Source organism: Schistocerca serialis, chromosome 1 (assembly GCF_023864345.2).
Source record: "Schistocerca serialis cubense isolate TAMUIC-IGC-003099 chromosome 1, iqSchSeri2.2, whole genome shotgun sequence".
Classification (NCBI taxonomy): domain Eukaryota; kingdom Metazoa; phylum Arthropoda; class Insecta; order Orthoptera; family Acrididae; genus Schistocerca; species Schistocerca serialis.
The window spans coordinates 690431703-690454057 of NC_064638.1; the positions used below are offsets into that span (position 1 = coordinate 690431703).

The 22355-nt window shown below is 46.0% G+C and overlaps 1 protein-coding gene across 1 annotated transcript in view; it reads right to left on the reverse strand.

Annotated features, from left to right (window-relative positions):
• The window catches only part of LOC126480650 (protein phosphatase 1 regulatory subunit 21), a 200122-nt gene extending 178029 nt beyond the window's left edge, over nucleotides 1-22093 (reverse strand). The window contains exons 1-2 of the mRNA XM_050103882.1: nucleotides 21731-22093; nucleotides 21440-21634 (exon numbers count right to left, since the gene is read on the reverse strand). Coding sequence (XP_049959839.1) covers nucleotides 21440-21634; nucleotides 21731-21793 — 258 coding nt within the window. The 5' untranslated portion in view covers nucleotides 21794-22093. The remainder of the gene's footprint in view (nucleotides 1-21439; nucleotides 21635-21730) is intronic.
• Between the last annotated feature and the right edge of the window lie 262 nt (nucleotides 22094-22355).

A 22355-nucleotide genomic window follows, 5' to 3' on the forward strand; every position in this document is an offset into this window, starting at 1 on the left:
TAGGATTCACTGCAACATGAAGTGAATGAGAGGATGTTCCCTTCCAGCCGCCGTTTGAGTGTGCGAAAGGTTGGGGGATAATTCTCTGGCGCACAGGCTCTAGCAAAGTGCTCGGCAATTGTGTTTGTGTCAGTACATAACTCACCATTTATGGTAACACCGGGGCAGCTGTTGGGGTCTGGTACCCGAAAAGACGTTTGATCTTTGCCCAAACTTGGGTAGGTGACGTGTGGCACTCAATGATGGAGACGTCTCTCTCCCAACACTCCTCCTTCTATTGTTTGATAAGGTACCAAACACGAACACGGAGCTATTTAAAGGCTATGAGGTGCTCCAGAGAAAGGTGCCACTTATGCCACTGTAGAGCTCACCAATGCTCTTTAATTGCTTCAGCCACTTCCAGTGACCACCAAGGGACTGCCTTATGCCTTGGGCACCCTAAAGCGGGCACCCTAAAGAGCAAGGGATCGTGTTTTATGTCACAGAAACAATTGTGCTAGTCACCTGCTCAACCATCACATCGATGTTACCATGTGAGGGAGATTGAGCGGTGACAGCAGAGGTGAAAGTTCCCCAGTCTGCCTGGTTCAAAGCCCATCTGGGCAGATGTCCATGTGCCTGACACTGGGGTAGTGACAGGAAGATGGAGAAGTGGTCACTACCACACAGGTTGTCACATGCTCTCCAGTGGATAGATGGGAGAAGTCTTGGGCTGCAAACCAATTAATCAATGGCCGAGCAACTACCATGAGCCACACTGAAATGTGTGGTGGCCCCAGTATTTAAGAGGCAGAGATCAAATTGCAACAGTAAAGTTTTGACATCTCTGCTTTGGCCAGTAAGCACGGTACCACCCCACAAGGGGTTATGGGCATTAAAATCTCCCAGAAGTTGGAAAGGTTTAGGGAGTTGATCAATCAGTGCAGCTAATATATTCAGGGGTACTGGCCCATCTGGAGGAAGATATACACTATACACAGTTATTTCCTTCATCGCCCTTTTCTGACAGCCACAGCTTCAAGAGGGGTTTGAAGGGGCACATGTTCACTACAGCCCGAGTTTAGGACATAAACACAAACTTCACCTGACACTCAATTATAGTTGCTACAGTTCCTTTTATATCCCTTATAGCTGCGGACAGCTAGGGTCCACTTTGCTGGGAACCAGGTTACCTGGAGGGCAATGCAGATAGCAGGTATAAAGCTTAACAGTTGCCGTAACTCAGCCAGGCTGAGGATGATGTCATTGTGAGACTGGGACGGCATGGAACATTCAATAAGGCAGTTTACACTTCAGGGTCACCTGCTGCCACCGACTTTTTGCCTGAGCAGTCTATATCCACTGTGTCTGGTAAGATCTAGGTCCTCAGTGGATGCCAGAATCTCCACCTCAACCTCAGCCGCAGAGCTTGTAGGTAGCAGCGATTTGGGTGCCACTGCAATTTCCTTGTCTTAGAAGTTTTCTTTTTGGATTTCTCTTGCTGCTCCTTGGGTTTCCCTGGCTGGGAGGACTTCACTGGCTCAGTCCCCGGGACTGAGGATGAGCATGAAGCCCTATGACCAGCTGCTTTTGGGTTCTTCAGCCATTGGCGGGTATAGTCTTTCCCACTAGAAGAAACCTGAGAAGGGAGTGACCCAAGGGACCCCTTACCGCTTCCTAGCAAGAGAAGCTGAAGAAGACTTGTGCTTCTCTGGCTTAGAAGTGGGGATGGATGTCCCTGATGGTTGGGGTGGGGAGGGGGGGGGGGGGCGATGCTCCCGAAGTAGGTGGTGCAGGAGCAACAGGGAGGGAAATGCCCTCACCATCATGGGGGCAAGTGTAGTCTTCTGGCTCTGAGAGGTGACCTGGGTTGGCGGAGCTGATGGTGCCAGAACTGTTGTAGTGGCAGCATGCAGGTGTTAAAATTTTCTCTTAGCCTCAATGTACGTCAGTCGGTCCAGGGTCTTGTACTCCATGATTTTCCTTTCTTTCTGGAGAATCCTGCAGTCAGCCAAGCAAACTGAATGCTCTCCGCAGTTGACACAGATGGAGGCAGGGCACAGGGAGTATTGGGATGTGATAGGCATCTGCAATCTTGACATGTGACGCTGGAAGTACAATGGAACGACATATGGCCGAACTTCCAGCACTTAAAGCACCACATCAGGGGAGGAATATAGGACTTTACATCATACCGGTAGACCATCACCTTGACCTCGTCGGGCAATGTACCACCCTCAAAGACCAAGATGAAGGCACCGGTGGCAACCTGATTATCCTTCGGACCCCTGTGGACACGCCGGTTGAAATGCACACCTCGCCACTCTAAATTACATGCAGCTCATTGTCGGACTGCAAAAGAAGGTCTCTGTGAAATATGATACCCCAGACCATATTTAACCTCTTACGGGGTGTGACGGTTACAGAAACATCTCCCACCTTGTCAAAAGCGAGTAACTCCCGTGACTGGGCAGAGGATACTGTTTTGATAAAGACTGATCCAGATCTCATTTTGGACACGCCCTCCACCTCCCCAAACTTGTCCTCTAAATGCTCAACGAAAAACTGAGGCTTCATCATCATGAAAGATTCCCCATCAGCTCTCGAACATACAAGGTACCGGGGCGAATAAGATCTGCTGCCATTCTTAGCCTGACGTTCCTCCCATCGTGTGGCCAGGGAGGGGAATGATTTGGGGTCATACTTCTGAGCGTTGACTTGAACTCGTGATAGCTTAGAGACTGCTGGTGTTTCACTACCAGCAAGAGATGATGGACTACGCTCCATCGCGTGTCATCCACCCTGATGCCACACACTCCGACCAGGGGCCCTTCCCACAGGTGCCACCCAGCCGCAGCAAAGGCCACCTGGCAGGATGGCCATTGCCGGGAGTCCCAATGCCACAGGGGGATGGGCATCTACACCATGGCATATGTGGGGAGTTCATGGCGCAGGCATCAGCAGAGCGATCCCTGTGTGATCAGGGGGCTACAACCAACAGGGTACATGGCGGCCCCACCACAATGGACTGGATATCAGGTGCAAAGAAATCCATGGTCATCGTCGACACAGAAATCGACACTGCATGTTGCATGGTGGAAAACGCACCCAGGAAGGTGTCCGCCCCCAAGAGATGGAGAATGGGCAGGACTGCAATGTGACAACGAGAAAGTGGGCTAAGGATCTCAATGCACGATGGACATGATGCACCTTGTAAGGTACCCTTCCCCAATTGGCTCGCTCTTCGGGAAAATTTTGAAGAATGGAGGTCAAACCTTACAGGAGACCATCACGTAAAGGCCGAAACTTGTTAAACTCCTTTTAGAGACCTAGTACGACAGGCAGGAATACCTCAGGCTTTTTCTAACCCCCGGACCCCATGGGGAACTAAGTGTGGGTGATGATACAGTTGGTGACTAGGAAGGAGGTAGTTGATCTGGAATCCATCTGGCATTGGGTAAGGTAGTGTTCAATGGTGGTGAGGCCATGGGCATTAGGGATGTGGGATGTTAATGTAAAGGAAGGTAGCATCATTAGTGACAAGCAGGAGACTATGTGGTAAAGAAACAGGAACTGTGGAGAGTTGGTGGAGGAAATGCTTTGTATATTTTATATCGGAGGTAAGTTGCAGGTAACAGGCTGAAGGTATTGGTCTACAAGAACAGAGATTCTCTCAATGGATGCACAGTAACCAGCCAAAATAGGGCATACAGAATGGTTGTGTTTATGGACTTTAGGAAGCATGTAGAGTGTAGGAACATGTGGAGCTTTAGTGGTGAGGAGAGAGGTGGGCTCTGGGTAAAGGTTCTGGGCTGGATCTAAGGGTCTGAGAGAGACTGGAGATCCCGCCAGATTTCTGGAATGGGGTCACTGGCAGGGTTTGTAGGCAGATGAATCTGACAGCTGGCCAGTGTCCTTCTGGCAAGTGGTCCTTGCAATTCAAAACAACAGTGGTGGAGTCTTTGTCAGCAGGTAGGATTCCAAGGTTGGGATCAGTTTTTAGGTGGTGGTTTGCGGTTCTTTCTGTGGGTGTAAAGTTAGTTTGCATGTTGAGGGATTTGGGGAATGATGGTGAGGCATGGTCTGAGGTTAAGAAATTCTGGAAAGTTAACAGGGGGTGATCTGGGGTCAGTGGAGGTTGATCACGGTTGGATGGAGGAGTGAACAGAGTCAGGCAGGATTCAACATTGGTCTCCGAGTCTGATATTGTTTTGTTTTGTTTTTAAAGTGCAAATACAACTGGAGTCATATGTGCCCAAATCTAAACTATACACTACAAAGACAGAGAGGAGTTAAAAAACAACTATACGTCAACCCCAACTGACATAAGAGAAAACAGCTAAAAACAGGGGCGTGGAGAAAGGGCTAAAAAAGACACCGTAAAGAAATGGAGGTCCAAAACTAAAAATTAAATGGCCTTCACCATACTGCTTTGACAGATAAAAAGTAAAACCCAGCCAACAGACCGCGCGTCATTTGCTAAAATGGCCGATAACTCAGACAGCAAACCCAAGCAGGAATGTAAACAGTTAAAAAATAGGCATTTCATCAGGAAGTGGCATAGAGTTAAAACTTGGGCGACTTGGGTGCAATGTGTACAAAGTGGCTAGGGAGCGCCACTTACCAAATGACAAGGGCTAAAAAGGCAGTGCCCAGAGGACTGAGAGGATGTAGTCCAAGCCACTGGGAGAGGCTTAATAATCTGGAACTTATTCCCATGAAGAGAGGACAAATAGCAATGCCAAAGTGACACCACTGCCTGACAGATGGCAACACCGAGATCACTGGAGGGAACATAGGAACTAGTGCTGCCTTGGCAGCAGCGTCAGCAGCCTCGTTTCCTAGCAGACCGACATGACCAGGAATCCACATAAACATCACAGTGGCTCCACCAAGAATGAGCAAGTGACAATTTTCATGGGCCCATTGCACTAAAAGATGGGCAGTGTACAGCATACAAACCCTGAAGGGCACAGAGAGTCTAAGCAGAGGACACAATTAAAAAGTCTGTGTCAGCGGATGTACTCCATGGCCTGATACAGGGCGAAGAGCTCGGCTGTAAATACTGAGCAGTGTGCCAGAAGCTGACATCGAAAGACTTGGGCACCAATGACAAAGGAACACCCAACACCACAGTCAGTCCGAGAGCCATCAGTGTACACAAAGGAAATATCACGAAATTCCATGCGAAGGTCATGAAACTGAAGGCGATAGAGTGAGACTTGAGTAGTGTCCTTAGGAAGAGAATGAGGGCCGAGGTCAACATGGGCCATTTCATGAAGCCAAGGTGGTGAAGGGTTCCCACCCACCAGCAAAGTTCCAGGTAGTGTGAAGTTAAGCTGCCAGGGCAAGTGCCGAAAGCGGACTTCAGGAGGCAACAGAGAAGAAGGACGTGCCCTATACTGGCAATCAAAGGAATCATTGAAGAAGGAGGCATAGGATGGGTGGCCATGCACGGCAGACAAACGGCATGCTGAGGAGAAAGTCACAGCGGCAGGAGGCAGTGGTAGTTCAGCAGCTTCAGCGTACAGCAGAATGGCACGCTCGAAATCCATACTGTGCAATGGTTAGTAAATTGCAAGACTCGAGCCACCATACCACCAACGCATAAATCGTGCATTTCATCACCTTGCAAACACAGTTGGTCAGAGAGATGGGATGTTAGTTGGAAGGAAGGTTTTTGTCCTTACTGGGCTTAGGTATGGGTATGACGGTGGCTTCACACCAACATCCAGGAAATGTGCCGTCTGCGCAGATGCAGGTGTACGTATTAAGCAGAAAGTACTTGCCCACAAGAGAAAAGTGCTGCAACATCTGAATGTGGACAGTGTCTGGCCCTGGAGTAGACTACGAGATGAACTGAGAGCATGATCTAGCTTCCTCATGGTAAAAGCAGCATTGCAGCACTCACGATTCTGAGAAGAGAAGGGTATCGCCCAAGCCGCCTCCGCTCGTTTCCGATGGAGGAAGGCAGGGTGGTAGTGGAAGAGCTCGAAATTTCGACAAAATGGTGGCCCAAGGTGTTGGAGACAGCAACAGGGGCCATAATGACATCGTCTGCCACTGTCAAGCCGAAAATTGGCGAGTGGATCTCGGTTTCAGAGAGCCGTCGGAGGTTGGCCCACATGACAGAGGAAGGGGTGGAACTGTTAAAAGAACTAGTGGATGAAATCCAGCTAGCTGTTTTACTATCCCAAAGATGGCGACAACACTTTGCACATGTGTTTATAATGAATGCAGTTTGCCATCGTAGGATAATGGTTAAAAATGTGGAGAGCACGTTTCTGCACACGACTGTGTCGCGACATGCCTCTGTCCACCAAGGGACTGGGACATGGCGTGGTAAAGAGGAAGTGTGAGGAATGGAATGTTCTGCAGCAGTAAGGATGTTTGTGAGATATTCCACCTGGTCATCACAACTGGGGAAATCTTTTTCTTTGAAGGTCGCCAGGGAGGGGTAAAGCTGCCAGTAAGCCTTAGTAAGCTGCCATTTGTGTGGACTCCCAGGTGGAGTAGGAGTCAGGAAACGGATAGCACATGGGAAATGGTCACTCAAGTAGGTGTCAGGAAGAAGGGACGACTCAAGACAATGGGCAAGCTGGGCAGTGCAGAAGGATAGGTCCAAATGGGAATAGGTGTGCAAGGAGTCTGAAAGGAATGTGGATGCTCCAGTGTTAAAGCAGAAGGGGTTGAGTTGATTAAGATCAGCAAAGAGGACACCTCTCTGACAGGTTATGGGGGAACCGCAAAGGGGATGATGTGTACTAGTCATCGAGTAGCAGAAATGAGGAGGTTGCTGCCCAATAAGCTGAAGGAAGTCTGCCCTGGTGACATCAAATGATGGAGGGACATAAATGGTACAGAGGGCAAAATACAGGTGAGGAAGGAAAAGGCGAACTGTAACAGCTTGAAGACAGGTAGCCAGGGAGATTGGATGACTATAAATATCATCTAGTATGATCAGCATGACACCCTCATGAGATGGAATGCCAACCTCAGGGCAAAGGTCAAAACGAACCAGGAAGAAATGTGAAGGCTCAGAGCAGTCATGAGGACGCAATTTCATTTCCTGAAGGCAGGGTACAAAGGGACACTGTGATGCTAAAAGCAGCTGTAAATACGCTTTGTGGGACCGAAGGCCACAAACATTCCTTTGGAGGAAAGTCACGATGAGGAAGAAATGAAGAGGTGTCATCTCAGCAGCTGCCGAGTGGCAGGCTGCGAAGACTCTCTACTACAGGACACTGAAGCAAGAGGATCCTGTTCCATGAGGTCCACAGAACACGATGAGGAAGAAATGAAGAGGTGTCATCTCAGCAGCTGCCGAGTGGCAGGCTGCGAAGACTCTCTACTACAGGACACTGAAGCAAGAGGATCCTGTTCCATGAGGTCCACAGAAGCATCACCTTGCTTGTGCTGTTGGTCTGTGGAGTCCAATGCAGAAAAACAGTTGATGGTGCACACCAGCGACACGGAGGCTGCCCTGGCTAAGCTGTCATGTGGTGACACCATCAAAGAGGATGTTCGAATCAGTGAAAGAAGACCGTTTGCCTTTGGTGGACTTCTTGGAGCCTTTCTGGTTAGCACAGGAAGACTAGGGCGTTGTTTGGATGGAGGGATCCAGGAAGTCTTCATGGGAGTACGCCTTCTGTCGTTTCCAGCCTACCAATTGTGTAGCTGGTGGCTTCACCCATTGAGGCAAGAGTTTGATGGCTTGTTGCACAGATGGATGGGGGTGATGGCGATGCTACCTTGACACTGGGCGATTTCACAACCTCAAAGCTGAATTTGAGGTTGCAAGTCTACATGGCCATGTCCTTCATGGAGCGAGGGGTGATGAGAACAGAACTATAGGTGCCAGACAGGAGAACGTAGGGATTGCGGCTAGCCAATAACTTGCGAGCAACTGGGTAAGGCACTTTTTCCTTTACCCAGATCTCCTGGACAGCCCACTCATCAAGATACATGGGACAATCCCAAGAGGCAGCAGCATGGCCACCATTGCAGTTGATACAGCGGAGAGAAGGAGGTGGACTATCGCCCTCAAGCGCATCCCTACCACAGGTTACACATCTGGCTGGGTGTTGACAAGATGTTCGAATGTGGTTGAAATGATGACACTGGTAGCAGTGCTTCAGGTTCACTACGTACAGTCGGACTATGATAATTTCATACCCTGCTTTGATCCTGGATAGAAGCACCACCATCAAAGGTGAGAAAAAGAGTGCAGGTGGGCACTGTATTTATAGTATGTCTTACTTAAAATATGTACAATTTGCCATTGAATTGCCCTTGTATTTATTGTAAGTTTAAATTGAAACCTGTACAATTTGACACGTTCCATATCCTTGTGATTGACTCACTAACTGGATCTATGGAACAAGAAATAAATAAATAAATAGATCTACCTCTTTCATCGCCCAGTGGACAGCAATGACACCCTGATCAGAGAGGTAAGACTCGATTTCGGCCTCGGTCAGACCATCAAGCAGTGTAGTGTAAATAACACCACAGAAAGAATTCAGAGTTCTATGGGTCCGACACGAACAGGATAGCCATGGAGAAGCGAGGTGGAAAGCACTTGTTGTGCTTGAGAATCAAAAGTAGTCTCCAAAAGCAAAGTGCCAGTCCGTAAACAAGAGCAGGATTTCCCAGGGCCAGCAATGGCATCAACACCTTTCTGAATAATAAATGGATTTACCATTGGGACTGAATGTCTTCAGTGTGCGAAATCATGAGGAACCGTGGTGCATCTGGAAGGGTCTTTGAATCATTAGCTCTATTCCATTTATGTTTTGTAGATGTTGATTGTAAAGATGACTGGCTCATTGGGAGAAAATCCCCCATGATTGCCAACATCTCTGATGGCACACTCCTTCCAACTTGGGGACCCCTTCACAAGGGGGCGCACCCACCTTAGGTGATTGTTCACACCTCCTGAACACCTGACTGAGGGACCAATTGGCAATTTGGGAAAGTAGCAGCTCAGGCAATCATCCCTCCCTGGGCCTGGCCTGTACCAGGAGGTACGTGCAAACCCTACCTGTCTACCCAGGGCTGGGAATTATGCCTGATCCAGTCACCCATTACGTGTAAGATGGTCAGGGAATTGGCGAATGGCGACTGCTTGAGAAACAAGGAGTTGGCTCCGTTGGATGTGCAGAGGGGGAATCCCTGCTTCTGTGAGGAACTATTAAATTAACAGGACTAGTGTGAAAGGCACCAATAGCCAGACGCACCCCTGATGATAGACTGGGTCAAGGAGTTTCAGAGTGGAAGGAGCTGCTGAGCCATAAATCTGACCACCATAATCAAGTCTGGACAAAACCAGAGTATGGTAAAGATGGAGAAGAGTCTAATGGTCTGCACCCCAAGATGTGTGGGCCAGAAGGCAGAAAGCATTAAGCTACCGCATGCATGCAGTCTTTAGGTGACAAATGTGGGGCAGCCATGCCAGCCTGTTATCAAAAATAAGGCCCAAGAAATGGGACTGTGTTACAGCAACAAGGAGCTGGTTGCCGAAATAAAGTTCTGGATCAGGGTGTACTGTGGGTCGACGACAAAAATGCATAACCTGCATTTTGGAGGAGGAAAACTAAGCCATGGGCTGTGGCCCATGTAGAGGCCTGTCGGATGGCGCCATGGAGTGGGAGCTGCTTTTGGTGACAAAAGCTCTCACAAGCTCTTCCGGGTTCTAGTTGGCACTTCACTCAGCACCCCTCAGATTCAGGAGAATGGTATCCCACAGGGTTCTGTGCTAAGTGTCACACTCTTCCTCATTGTCGTAAATGGGCTTGTGACCTCTGTTGGGCCTCTGGTTACCCTGGCGTTGTATGTTGACAGTTTTTGCATCTGATGCAGCTCCCACTCAATGGCACCAGAGAAGATGCCATGAGCGGTACTGAAGTGGGTATGGGAACCATTGTTGGGGATATACAAATCAAAGTCCGTGATAAGTTGGTTAATTAGGATACCCCGAGCCGTTGATGTAACACTCCCCCACAGTGGATGGTGGGCATTGAAATCGCCAAGGAGGAGAAACGGGGGGCAGGAGTTGCTGAAGTAAGGTAGATAGTGCAACATAAGCAAGTGGCCTACCTGGAGGCAGGTAGACATTGCAAATGGTGATTGCCAGAGTCATTTGCACTCTAACCGCTATCACTTCCAAGGTGGTACGTAGGGGGATCCAGTCACTAAGGACATCGGAGTGAACCAAAGTGCAGACCCACCAGATGCTATCCCAGGACCAGCACGGTTCCGACAGAACGCCCGATAACAGAAATGCGTTTCTTGGAGAACAAGACAGAAAGCAGAATAAGAGGAGACAAGAACATTGCATTTCTGGTAGGTGACAATAGCAGCTGTTGCAGTTCCACTGGATGATCACGTGGCGTGAGTTCAAGGTAGGCATGAAGGAGCCGAGGAGGAGGTCAGGTCACTTGGTCAGTAGTTGGCACCAACAAGGATGGGGTGGCATCCATAAATAAGATGTCAGACTCAGGTTCCGAGAGGGGAGTTGGCATCTCTGGGGCACTGGAGACGCCTTTGCTTGGGATTTATGTTTCTTCTTCTTCTTCTTCTCTTTCTGAGGTGGAGGAGGACAGGACATGGGGAGTACAGGCGTCTGCAAGATTGGGAACCAAAAGAGAGCAGGGGACTTTGGGGCCCACAGATGGTGCGCCTCGTGGCCAAGTGGTGGTAACAGTCTTCTGGCCCGAGAGACACCGGGGAGAGAGTTCCCGGGAGGGAGCTCAATCAGCAGCAGATGCCAGAGAAGGGGGGCACTTCTTCGGCTGAGGTGGGGAGGGGGGGGGGGAGTGGCTCTCTGATGGGAGGTCGTGGGAACAGCAGGGGAGGTGGAGGGGAGAGTGGTGGGGGGGGGAGGACTGGGGTAAGGACGAAGGGGGGTGGGGAGGAGGGGGAGGAGGGGGAGGAGGGGGAGGAGGGGGAGGAGGGGGAGGAGGGGGAGGAGGGGGAGGAGGGGGAGGAAGTAACAGAGGCAAAAGTTGAAGATGGCAACACCAGATGAAGTTGCTCATACTTTTGGTGAGCCTCAGTGTAAGACAGGTGATCCAGGGACTTATATTCTTGTGTCTTCTTTTCTCTCTTGTAAGCCAGGCAATCCGGTGAGCGAGGGAGTGGCGGTCAGCACAATTAACACACACGGGCAGCGGAACACAAGGGGTTCCCTCATGGACGTGGCGGCAACAGTCACCACACAAAGGGTCCGCCGTACAGTTTGAATACATATGCCCAAAATGCAAGCACCAAAAGCACTGCAAAGGTGAAGGGATGTACGGCTTCACGTCACATCCGTAGCACATAACCTTGACCACATCTGGGAGGGTATCCCCCTCGAAAGCCAGGATGAAGGCGCCGGTATCGGTGTGGTTGTCTTTGTGACCCTTCTCCACACGTTGAACAAAATTAACACCACACCGCACCAGGTTCATCTACATGGATACTCTGCAAATCACATTTAAGTGGCTGGCATAGGGTTCTTCGAACCACCTTCACAATTCTCTATTATTCCAATCTCGTATAGCGCACGTAAAGAATGAACGCCTTTATCTTTCCGTACGAGCTCTGATTTCCCTTATTTTATCGTGGTGATCAGTCCACCCTATGTAGGTTGGTGTCAACAAAATATTTTCGCATTCGGAGGAGAAAGTTGGTGATTGGAATTTTGTGAGAAGATTCTGTCGCAACAAAAAATGCCTTACTTTTAATGATTTCCAGCCCAAATCCCATATCATTTCTGTGACACTCGCTCCCGTATTTTGCGATAATACAAAACGTGCTGCCTTTCTTCGAACTTTTTCGGTGTACTCCGTCAGTACTACCTGGTAAGAATCCCACACCGCACAGCAGTATTCTAAAAGAGGACGGACAAGTGTAGTGTAGTTAGGTCCTTAGTAGGTCTGTCACATGTACTAAGTGTCCTGCCAATAAAATGCAGCCTTTGGTTAGCCTTCCCCACAACATTTTCTGTGTGTTCTTTCCAGTTTAAGTTGTTTGTAATTGTAATACCTAGGTATTTAGTTGAATTTACTGCATTTAGATTAGACTGATTTATCATGTAACCGAAGTTTAACGAGTTCCTTTTAGCACTCATGTGGATGACCTCACACTTTTCGTTATTTAGGGTCAACTGCCACTTTTAGCACCATTCAGATATTTTTTCTAAATCGTTTTGCAGTTTGTTTTGATCTTCTGATGACTTTATTAGTCGATAAACAACAGCATCATCTGCAAACAACCGAAGATGGCTGCTCAGATTGTCTCCCAAATCGTTTATATAGATAAGGAACAGCAAAGGGCCTATAACACTACCTTGGAGTTCCTCACCAGTTTGGAGGGTGAGGTCCCTATGAAAAATGACTGCCTGGACCATATTCAGAGACTGGTGAGGAGTGATACACACTGAGACATTGCCAAGACAATCACAGGCTTGGATTTGGTGGCAAAAGAAGCTTTGATCGACAGGGAGCCTGACCGCATCTTACTTACCGACTCTACTTCACCAAACCTGTCCTAGATATTTTCCACGAAAAACAATGGCTTTGTGGCGGTGAATGTGTCCCCATCCGTCCTAGTACAGACGAGGTAATAGGACAAAGATTTCATCCCAAGATAGCAAGCCTGGCCCTCCTCCCATGGAGCAGCCAGGGAAATGAAGGCTGCCGGGTCATACGAAACAGCATTTAAGGATCCTTCACCACTCAAAGGGACAGCTGTGTGAGAACGATCAGATTTTTGCAGCTTGATACACTTCATGCGCCAAGCATCCACCCTGATATCACCCACTCTGACCAGGGGCTCTCCCCATGGGCGCCACCCAGCCACAGCAAGGGCCATCTGGCACGGCAGCCGTTGCCAGGAGTTCCGATGCTCCAAGAAGACAAGCAACCACTCCTTGGCATACGTGGGGAGGGAACAGCTCAGGTGTCAGTAGTGTGGTCCCTGTGTTGTCAGGGGGCTCAGCCATACGGGTACATAACAGCCCCACCACATGGCCTGGCTACACGTGCTGGTGACCTAGCAGGATGGAAGGGGGCTACAGTGGGGAGGGGAGAGGAATCTACACCGTAGATGCTAGAGAGGGAGTTCTTCCCCATATGGCGCACACTAAAAACAGGAAATTTTGAAGTGGAGGTCAAACCTCAAGTAGGGACCGAAACACAAAAGGGTAAAGAACTGGCAAAAGGAACAAAATTGCAACCAATACAGGAAACCAGGGGAATAGCCAGGTCGACATAAAGCAGAGCACCGAGAGAGGGGAAGGAGGTGGCAATGGGGAAGTAGTGGGGATAGGGAGGGAGGGGGCAGGAAGAAGGAAAAGCAGCTAGGGAATGAAGAATGAGCTGCAATAGCTTGGGGCCCCGTGTGCACCACGCACGAACTCACAAAAGAACCAGTGGTGAGCCCCTTGGGGGTGAGGAAGAGTGTAATATTCACATGGAGCTCTGCAGAATGACTTTCTTTTGGACCCATAGGGAGCTAAATGATGCACCAAATCTAGCTCAGAACAATCAGTGGGATAAAAACCAACGGGCAATAACCAATAGGGAGCTTCAAAGACCTGAATCATGGAGGCTAAGTAAAATGTGAATGCACCAAGAGGTGTAGGTTGCCTTTTGTAGTTTGAAATGATTGTAACAAGTTGCTGAATTCAGAAAATGTCTTTCAGATTATTTTTCCAATGTAACCAAATTGTGATTGAGGACCATCCCTTCCAGCAATTGCACTGATGAGGAGAGAAATTCAAGAACCCAGCACAATCACCAGGCTACCATCCATAAAGGCAGTTTGCAGAGCATGTTGGTAAGGCAGTTTGGTCAATAGCTGTTGATGGACATGGGGTTTCTGCCTGTGTTAAAAACTGGATGATAACACTATCTCTCCACTCTGAAGGGGAAACACCTTTGAGTCAAACACAGTTTAAGATCTTCAGGAGAAGGAGTCTGAATAATAGTCAGATGTTGGCTCATCAGATAATGAATCGAAACAAGTCCTGAGGCTGTTATCGTGTGATGAGACAAGAGCCTGAAACAGTTCACAAGCACTGAAACATAGTGTGTGATGGTGGTAAATGTTAGGGAATTGTCTTCTACTTGTCGTCTATGCATTTGAAAGATAACTGGGTATGGAGACGATGCCAACATTGACACAACAGGGGTCACAAGGCACTCAGCAAGAACTGACTCTTCCAAACAAATACTGCCACACAGGAGGGATGGAGAGTTATACATTCTCAAGGAGAAGACAGCACTCCCAACATTTGTTCTTACTCCATTTACTTAGAGTACTATAGAATAAAGCTGCTTAAAAGAGAGGAGAGATACAATGCCGGGTCTCTGATGATTCCAAATAGCTCTTGCAATGGCTTTCGTCCACCATGGCACCAATCAGCAGCAGAAGTGATTTTTCTAAAACAGAAATAGCAGTTCCAGCAGCATGAAATATCATGTTGAGAACACCTTCCTTAATCTCAATGCAATCTGACAGATGGGCTGAAGGTAACAGCAGAGGTATACAGCTGCTAACTGGTTCTTCCAAGAGCCTGAGACCCACAGTTCATGGCTCCTTCAGCCACTGGCTGGTGTTGGGTCTCTGATACACTGATTTATGGGTAGAGGGTTCTTGAGAAGGAGCCCTGTGACAGGTAGATGCAAGAGGAAGATGTTGCTTCGCTGGCCAGGTGTGGAGAGTAGTTCCTAAAGATGATGCGACAACCACGAGAGGTGGACCTACAACCCCCACATGCAAGTTTATTAGTGCAGCTACCGGATGTCAACATCAAGAGAGTAAACACACCAGGTACTGCTGATGATCTGGTTAATGTAGTGCCAAAAGGGTGAAATCACAGACTGGATAAAGGGATCATATTTTTTCCCATATTCAAAATATAGGAGATGATCTGTAACTTTCATTTCCTGAATTTGCATTCCTCAAATAGGTCTGCACACATCAGGGATTGGCGAGGGTGGTTGTAACTGACACAAACAGGTGGTAGCACTCAGGGTGTATTTTTGTGAAGTAACTGGTCACAGTCTCCACAAATTGGGCCAATGTACTCCAGGGGACATATGTCTGAAGTGGTGGCACTTAAAGCAGGGCATAGGAGTGGGAAATAAAGTTTCAAATTCCAGTTGGAAAACATGATTGTGCCACTCTCAGGAAGCGAATACCCCTCAAAAGTGTGAATTAATGTACTATCGTCTACCTTGTCTGGCAGGCCTTGATTTACACGACGTATGAAGTGCATCCCTGGTCTCTCAAATTGTTCATATAGTTCTTTGTCCATCTGGAGTATTAGGTCACAGTGAAAAATTAAGCCTTCTACCAATAATGAGGTTCTTATGGTGTATGGTGATAACAGGTACATCACCAAGATGTTTAAACAAGAGTAACACCTACGATTTGGTAAGATTTGCCTCCTCAAGATGGAACCACTTAATAATTTGCAAAGGGACAAAGGTTTGCCAAATATATTTTCAATATTCTCCGTAAAGAACAATGATTTAGTAGAGTGAAAGGACCTTCCACATGTTCAGGTGCAAACCGGGAACTGAGGGGAATAACTGTCTACAAGCCACTAGGTTTTGTTTTCCACTCATGGTGTGGCCAAGGAAGGAAAGATCCTAGAGGCGTAATGATTGGCACTGAATTGTGATCTGTCTGAAGAGACTGCTGAGGCCTTGCAGCCACTGGCTGATACCTGGTCGTTTCATGAGGGCAAATATCTGTCATGATGTTACTCACCCCGAACAAGATCTCTCTCCCTCCATAGGTGCTATGCAAAGACGATCTGGCATGATAGCCAGTGCCCGGAATCCCAGTGCCCCCAAACAAACAAGCACCTATTCCTCAGGATGCGTGGGGAAGTGAGAGCTTGGGCATCAACTGTGCAATCCTGTGTCACCATGGGCTACCTCCCCCCCCCCCCCCCCCCCACTGAATGAGTGCCTGATGTATCTCCTACATTAACTGGCCACCGTGCTGACAATTAGGTGATCTCCTTGCAAGGCCTGCAAAAAATTTTGAATAGATGAATCACAGAAGCATTAAAACTGTCACTAGTGAGTTGCCCATCACATAGTGATGCTAAGAACACTTTAAGAGTTATAGTATGTGGCATCCCTTACCACTAGTAATCATCACACTTTATGTACAGTCTGCATACATAATACACATCAAAGTACACCAAAATTTCCCTAACACAAATGACTGAAAACAAGTTCTACACAACCTGCATACCCGCAAACACATACGGGTTTAGATTCAATGGATGCAGGATATGAACTAACCGCCTTTAGGAAACTAAAAAGAACAAAGTAAACAAAACAATAATCATAATAAAGGCAGTCTCTCCAAAATTACACCTCTGCCAATTATCAATCTGCTGCTGGGTAGCATTCAACACTGTTGCTCCACCCACTGCACTGAAACATTCTTGTATCCTCATTGGCGTGTCATCAACGAAACAGTCAAGACACTGCCGTTCAAGCCTATCCCACACCTTGATGAATACCAGTGCAGGAGGAGAGATTCGACGGCTATGTCCTGCAAGTTTCAACTCGTCTAAAGAATGTTCAATTGGGTCCATGTCAGAAGATGCTGAAGAAAACTCCATGCAGTTTATTTCTGCCTCCTGGAGGAAAGTGTTCACAACATGGGAATGATTAATGTCCTGAAAGATAACCCATCACCAATATATTGACTGTAGGGCTGGGCAACAGGTTACAAGATCCTGTCTAAATACTCTCCAGACTAGCAGTTAGTGCCATCCCACATCTGTAGATGATACAGATCCAAAACATAACTCATCTTCCTGCTGAACCGATGGGACTGCATACTGGAGATGTAAATTGGTACTAGGGATCAGCTGAAAATTGTGATTGCAGCTTTGAGCTGCAACATAATTGTGTTGCATTAGTGTGATGACATGTTAGCATGGCATATTTGAGTTGTATTGTGTTTGTAGATGGCACATTGTAGTATTTAATTGTGCTCTCTTGTGTTGGATGTTTATGTTTTGAAGCTGTCTATTAGGTATGTTAGTAAGTCATTTAAGACTGTGAGTTACATGTGTCAGGTTGTTATTGGAACTGTCTGTGCCAGTTTGTTAGTAAATTACTTTAGTTTTGCATAGTGTGGCTGATGGATTTGTGTTTGTTTTTGGAATTATTAGTACTGTATGTTTCTTATGGTGATAGATGTAATATTATTTTCCTTTTTTAAGAGTCATGGATGTGATACAGAAATTTATGATAGGTCACTGGTTGTTACAATGGGTGAAGATATCTTGTCTACAACCAAGTTCCTAAGGTTACTTGGACCGATTGTGGATGGTTTTGTTTAGTTACTCAGGTGTGCAGTTATCTATAATGAAGTACAATCTGGGAGAAGCTGCATAAACATTCAATAATATCTTGATGAGATTTAAACGTGATGCAGGGATTGGAATATGGAAATGAAGTCCCATGCTTCTTGACAGAGCGTAGGGGAACGATGCGGGAACTTGCTCTAAATGTTCAGAAATGTAAAATTTTGCATTTTACAAAACAAAAAAAACACAGTAACCCATGACTATAATATTAATGAGTTCCTGCGGGAATTAGCCAAATCATACAAATACCTGGGCATTACATTTTGTAGGGATATGAAATAGGATCAGTCATGGGTAAAGCAGGTGGTAGATTTCAGGTTACTGGTAGAACACTGGTGAAGTACAATCAGTCTGCAAAAGAAATTGCTTACAAATCACTCACGTAATTGGTTCTAGAATATTGCACATGTGTGTGGGACCCATACCAGATTGTAATAACAGGGGATATTGAACATATTTAGAGAAGGGTAGTACGAATGGTCACAAGTTTGTTTATTCTGTGGGAGTGTGTTACGGAGATACTGAGGGAACTGAACTGAAAGGCTCCTGAAGATAGACGTAAACTATCCCGAGAAAGTTTATCATCACAGTTTCAAGAACTGGCTTTTAGGTTATTCTTGGGATATAGAACCACCCACTACATATCGCTCACATAGGGATCATGAAGATAATGTTAGAATACTTACTGCACACGCAGAGGGATTCAAACAATCATTTTCTCACACTCGATATGTGAATGGAACACGAAAAAATTCTAATAACTGGTACAAAAGGATGCACCCTCTGCCACGCACTTTACAATGGCTTGTAGAGTATAGGTGTGTGTGTGTGTGTGTGTGTGTGTGTGTGTGTGTGTGTGTGTGTTAGGGTAATTGAAGGTTTGGACAATAGATCTGACATTTTGAGTGTGTTCGTTTTTTGTACTGCAGGCTTTGTTTTAGCTGCCTCATAGGTCTAGTAAGACTGGTGGTATCAGGTGTTGGAAATGTATGTGGGTTCACGGTATCAGAGACTTCGCATGAGCCATGTAGGTCAAGTGAAATTTGAAGACTTGGGTTTGATTTGTATGTGGTTTACTAGTATTGTGGTCTTTGTTTGAGCTGTATATGTGAAGCGAATTTTATCGAATCGCTTATTTCCATTTGGACATTTTGTGGTTGTGATGAATGTTGAGAATTTTGTGCACTTGATTTTGGATTAATATTTGTTTTGGGATGGTATCCTTATTCTTATTGTCACATACTTGGGCTGTCCATCCCAAAACCCCTCACTTTCCACGATTGTTCCAATACTTGTATGATAAATATTACACATGACATCTATGTTTGGGATTGTAATGAGTGCTGTCATGGTCACCATACTGTATATGATTGAAACGGATGCATCTGCAATCACGATAACGTCATGGGTCAACGCAGATGTGTGGAATCACAACTTGTGGTTTGCCAGTACCAGTATGTGTCCACATTCTTCTACATCTATCAAAGACATAAGTCCCACACTAGTTGGTGTACAGAACTTAATGCCATTGATACCAGTTCCACTGGGTCGGCAGAAGCGTCCGATCCCAGACGTCGGCTTTGATCTGTGACGTACGGGTGTTGTCGTGTGTCACGTCATGACGGCGCGGAGTTTGGCTTGTGAGTGTGGCGTGTTTGTAGATGTCGTCATGTTGTGGTTTGTTGTGCTCTCTGGTGATATGTTCAGGGTTTTCGTTTGTGTGGTGTAATGGGCTGAATTTGCTTTTGTTCATCATCCAGAATTGTTCGAGTGTCGGCTGTGTTTGTAGTGGAAAACGTTTCAGTGAGTTAACGATTTTGTGTGAAGGTTAATTTAGTGTTGTTCGCTGTAGATCGTGTGGTAATTTTAGTAAAAATAATTGGCTGTTGTTTTTGTTCAGGAATGGATATGACGGAAAAAATTAACAGTGCGCAGGTCAAGGGAAGTGTACGATCCATTGTGTGGCTGTGTATGTTATATTGGTATCGGGAGACGTTTTTGTGCTATATAGGCCAAGGGAAGCGTTCGATCCTAATTTATGGGATCGGGAGCTGCTGTTGAGCTATATAGGTCAAGGGAAGTGTCTGATTCCAGATGACATTGTGTTTAGTGGTATTTGGGGAGTTTTGTGATGTCGATTTTTTTCGTCGTTATGTGTGGTTTTGTATGGGGGAGGGTGTCTAAATTGGTTTATATTTAGTTTACTCCCTCCCAAGAACACCCAATTTCCCGCGCTTGTCCCATTAGTGTCATTAGGCTTTTTGTGGAAAGTGTATGTGTTTTTCGATGTATTTTCGTCGTCATAATGTGTATGTACCAACTTTATATGCGTCATGTTGGAATTGTGGTTTACGGTCGTTTCCGCCATATTTGTGACGTCATGGGTCAAAGCAGACGGGCGGGATCGGACGCTTCCATATTTCCATTCCACTCGATGAGTGCCCTTGTTCACCATATTTACAAACAACAGGGCTCAAAATGGCCATCCCAGATGCCATGAAAAAGGTAACAATCAGTTCTGTTGTATTCTTCTCAGGGCACCTATGAGCCATAATTTTAGGTACGGGTCATCAGCTGATGATGTTCACTGCAAAGCAGACCTTCGATATTCTGTGCCTCATGATAGTTAGAGGTATACAATTTTGTGGGCAACTTTCAATTGCAAAGTGAGGATAATGCACACACCATCTAAGTAGTTGCACTGTCCCAGTCACAACTGGAGGTACATCATGCTCTACTGAGATGTACTACGAATACAGGTTTACTTTTACCTCTGTCACACGGGTGGTTGCACACAGTACTTTCCTGTGGTCAAAAGAGTAGGCCTCACCACAGGAAAGATTTCTGATAGAAATTAAACTATGGAAGTCATGAAGATGGTGCAAAACTTTTTGTTAGAAGTTACATATTGCACCCCTCCCTCCCCCCCCCCCCCCCCCTCCCAACGCCTTACATTTTTCAATATGGTGTGGACATAAACATTACACTTTGCTACCTGTCAATTTGTTACCACAATCTGTACCTGGTTTTCACATTCATTGGCTTCGCCAACTCTCAACCAAATTGTCTGCTTTCAGCCTAATGTATCCCTTTGGGTTGTGCTATGGATCAGTCCATCACCACACACAAGATTTCATGGGAGCATCCAGCACCACAATTTAAGCAAGTTCTGAACATTTTATCATCATTCGTAATTTATATTACGATTTTATTTAATTACTAAGGAAATTGTGTTAAATGCAGAGCAAATGGCAAAGAAAGATTACATACAAAATCAGAAATAACAGGATCAGTCACAAAGCAGCATGCCACCGTAATGACTTGCTTTCAATATGGAATGAATATTGCCACTGACAAACAAACTTTGAGCTATACTGCAGATCAGTCTGACAAAGAGATTGGGGGGAGCAGGGGCAGCACTATCACAATCATTGCATTCTGTGACTGGATGCCAACAATAGGTTTCAAGATTGTCACAGTTCCATTCTTAATCCAGACAATATCATATACTTACGTTAACTCTTTTCCCATTTATCGACAACAAACACATCCAGGCAGCAAAATCTTAATGGCACCCCAAGGTATTGACATAATACGAGAGGAGTAACACACTTGCTCCTGTCCTGTCACAGGATATGCAAGACATCATCAGGTATGAGTTCCACACATTACATGGCAGTCTCTCTCGGAAGTTTTCTTGTTCAACCTCATACAAGTACTTTCAACTATGGCAGTATACATTTCATGCTCATCTCCTATACATGCCATTAAGTGCCCAGATAATCCGTCATGAATGGCAAATGGTAATAGTTTATTTCTGACACTTAAGATTCTGTTTGTTACACAAAACAGGTTGTTTTCACTCAAAAAGATAAACTTCAAATGTACAATATGAACTTCATAACAGGTTTCCCTACCAAACTTTTATAAGCATGTGTTTTAACAAGCTGCATTATCAGCATCGTGTACTGATACTTTTCTAATTAAGAAACCAGTCTCATTTAGCCAAGGCATGAAAGTAATGCGCATTATCCACCAACATTTACTAAAGTAACAATACATACAAACCTGCAGTGAATCTAATTCATCCTGAAGAACAGTGACCCTCTTCGTTAGCTGCTGGTTGCGAAAAGTTAAACTGTCCATTTCTTGGTCAACTTTACGGAGACTCTGTTCCTTTTCCTTTATAACATCGCGCAGTTCCGCATTTCGTGTCTGTTCTTCCAAAACTGCTTTCTTCAGAACGGCAGCTTGCGCACGAAGCTAGTAAAAAGAACCAACCATTTATTCAGTGTCCGATGCCCACTAAAATTACTGACTGTACGCAAGTAACTTCTAACTTCAGTACAGTTTACACACCTTAGAATATTCGGCAGCCACTTTGGTATATTTAGTCTGCAAATCTCCTGCTACACCTTCCATTGTTTACAAAAGTGTACAGAACACTGTCATATGAAAATACAATATCAAACTCAAGTAGCGGGCTCCTGGGATTAGTTTCAACTGTCATACGCTCTACGTAAAGTGCCTTATTGTATAAATGCACCATCCGTTAACTCAAACGCTGTATTTATGTAACAGGAAAGTTATACTAGTTTCACTCTAGCTTTCATTTCGCTCATGACGCGAACAATTACCTACTAAATTAACTTAAACCTCTATCGCTTACATGCCGACACCTCCCCCTGTCTGTGATTAATTGCATCTTTGACAATTGCGACTGAAGGACAGTGTACCATACTGTTTTCCAAACAAAATAATTGACAAATCAGCGCATAATGTGAGTACTGTCCCGGAGACTTCAAAAAGTTCACACTGGCATTTGTATTACGAAATTACCCGACAGTGAGCTACTGCCCGCGCACTGTGCATAGTAAAAGCTTTATATTTCGGACTGAGAGTTGCTGGGAATTGATTATTGTTGCTGTAGTGAAGACTTTTATTGTTTTTCTCTTCCCGTCATTACAAAGTGTCCACATTTGTA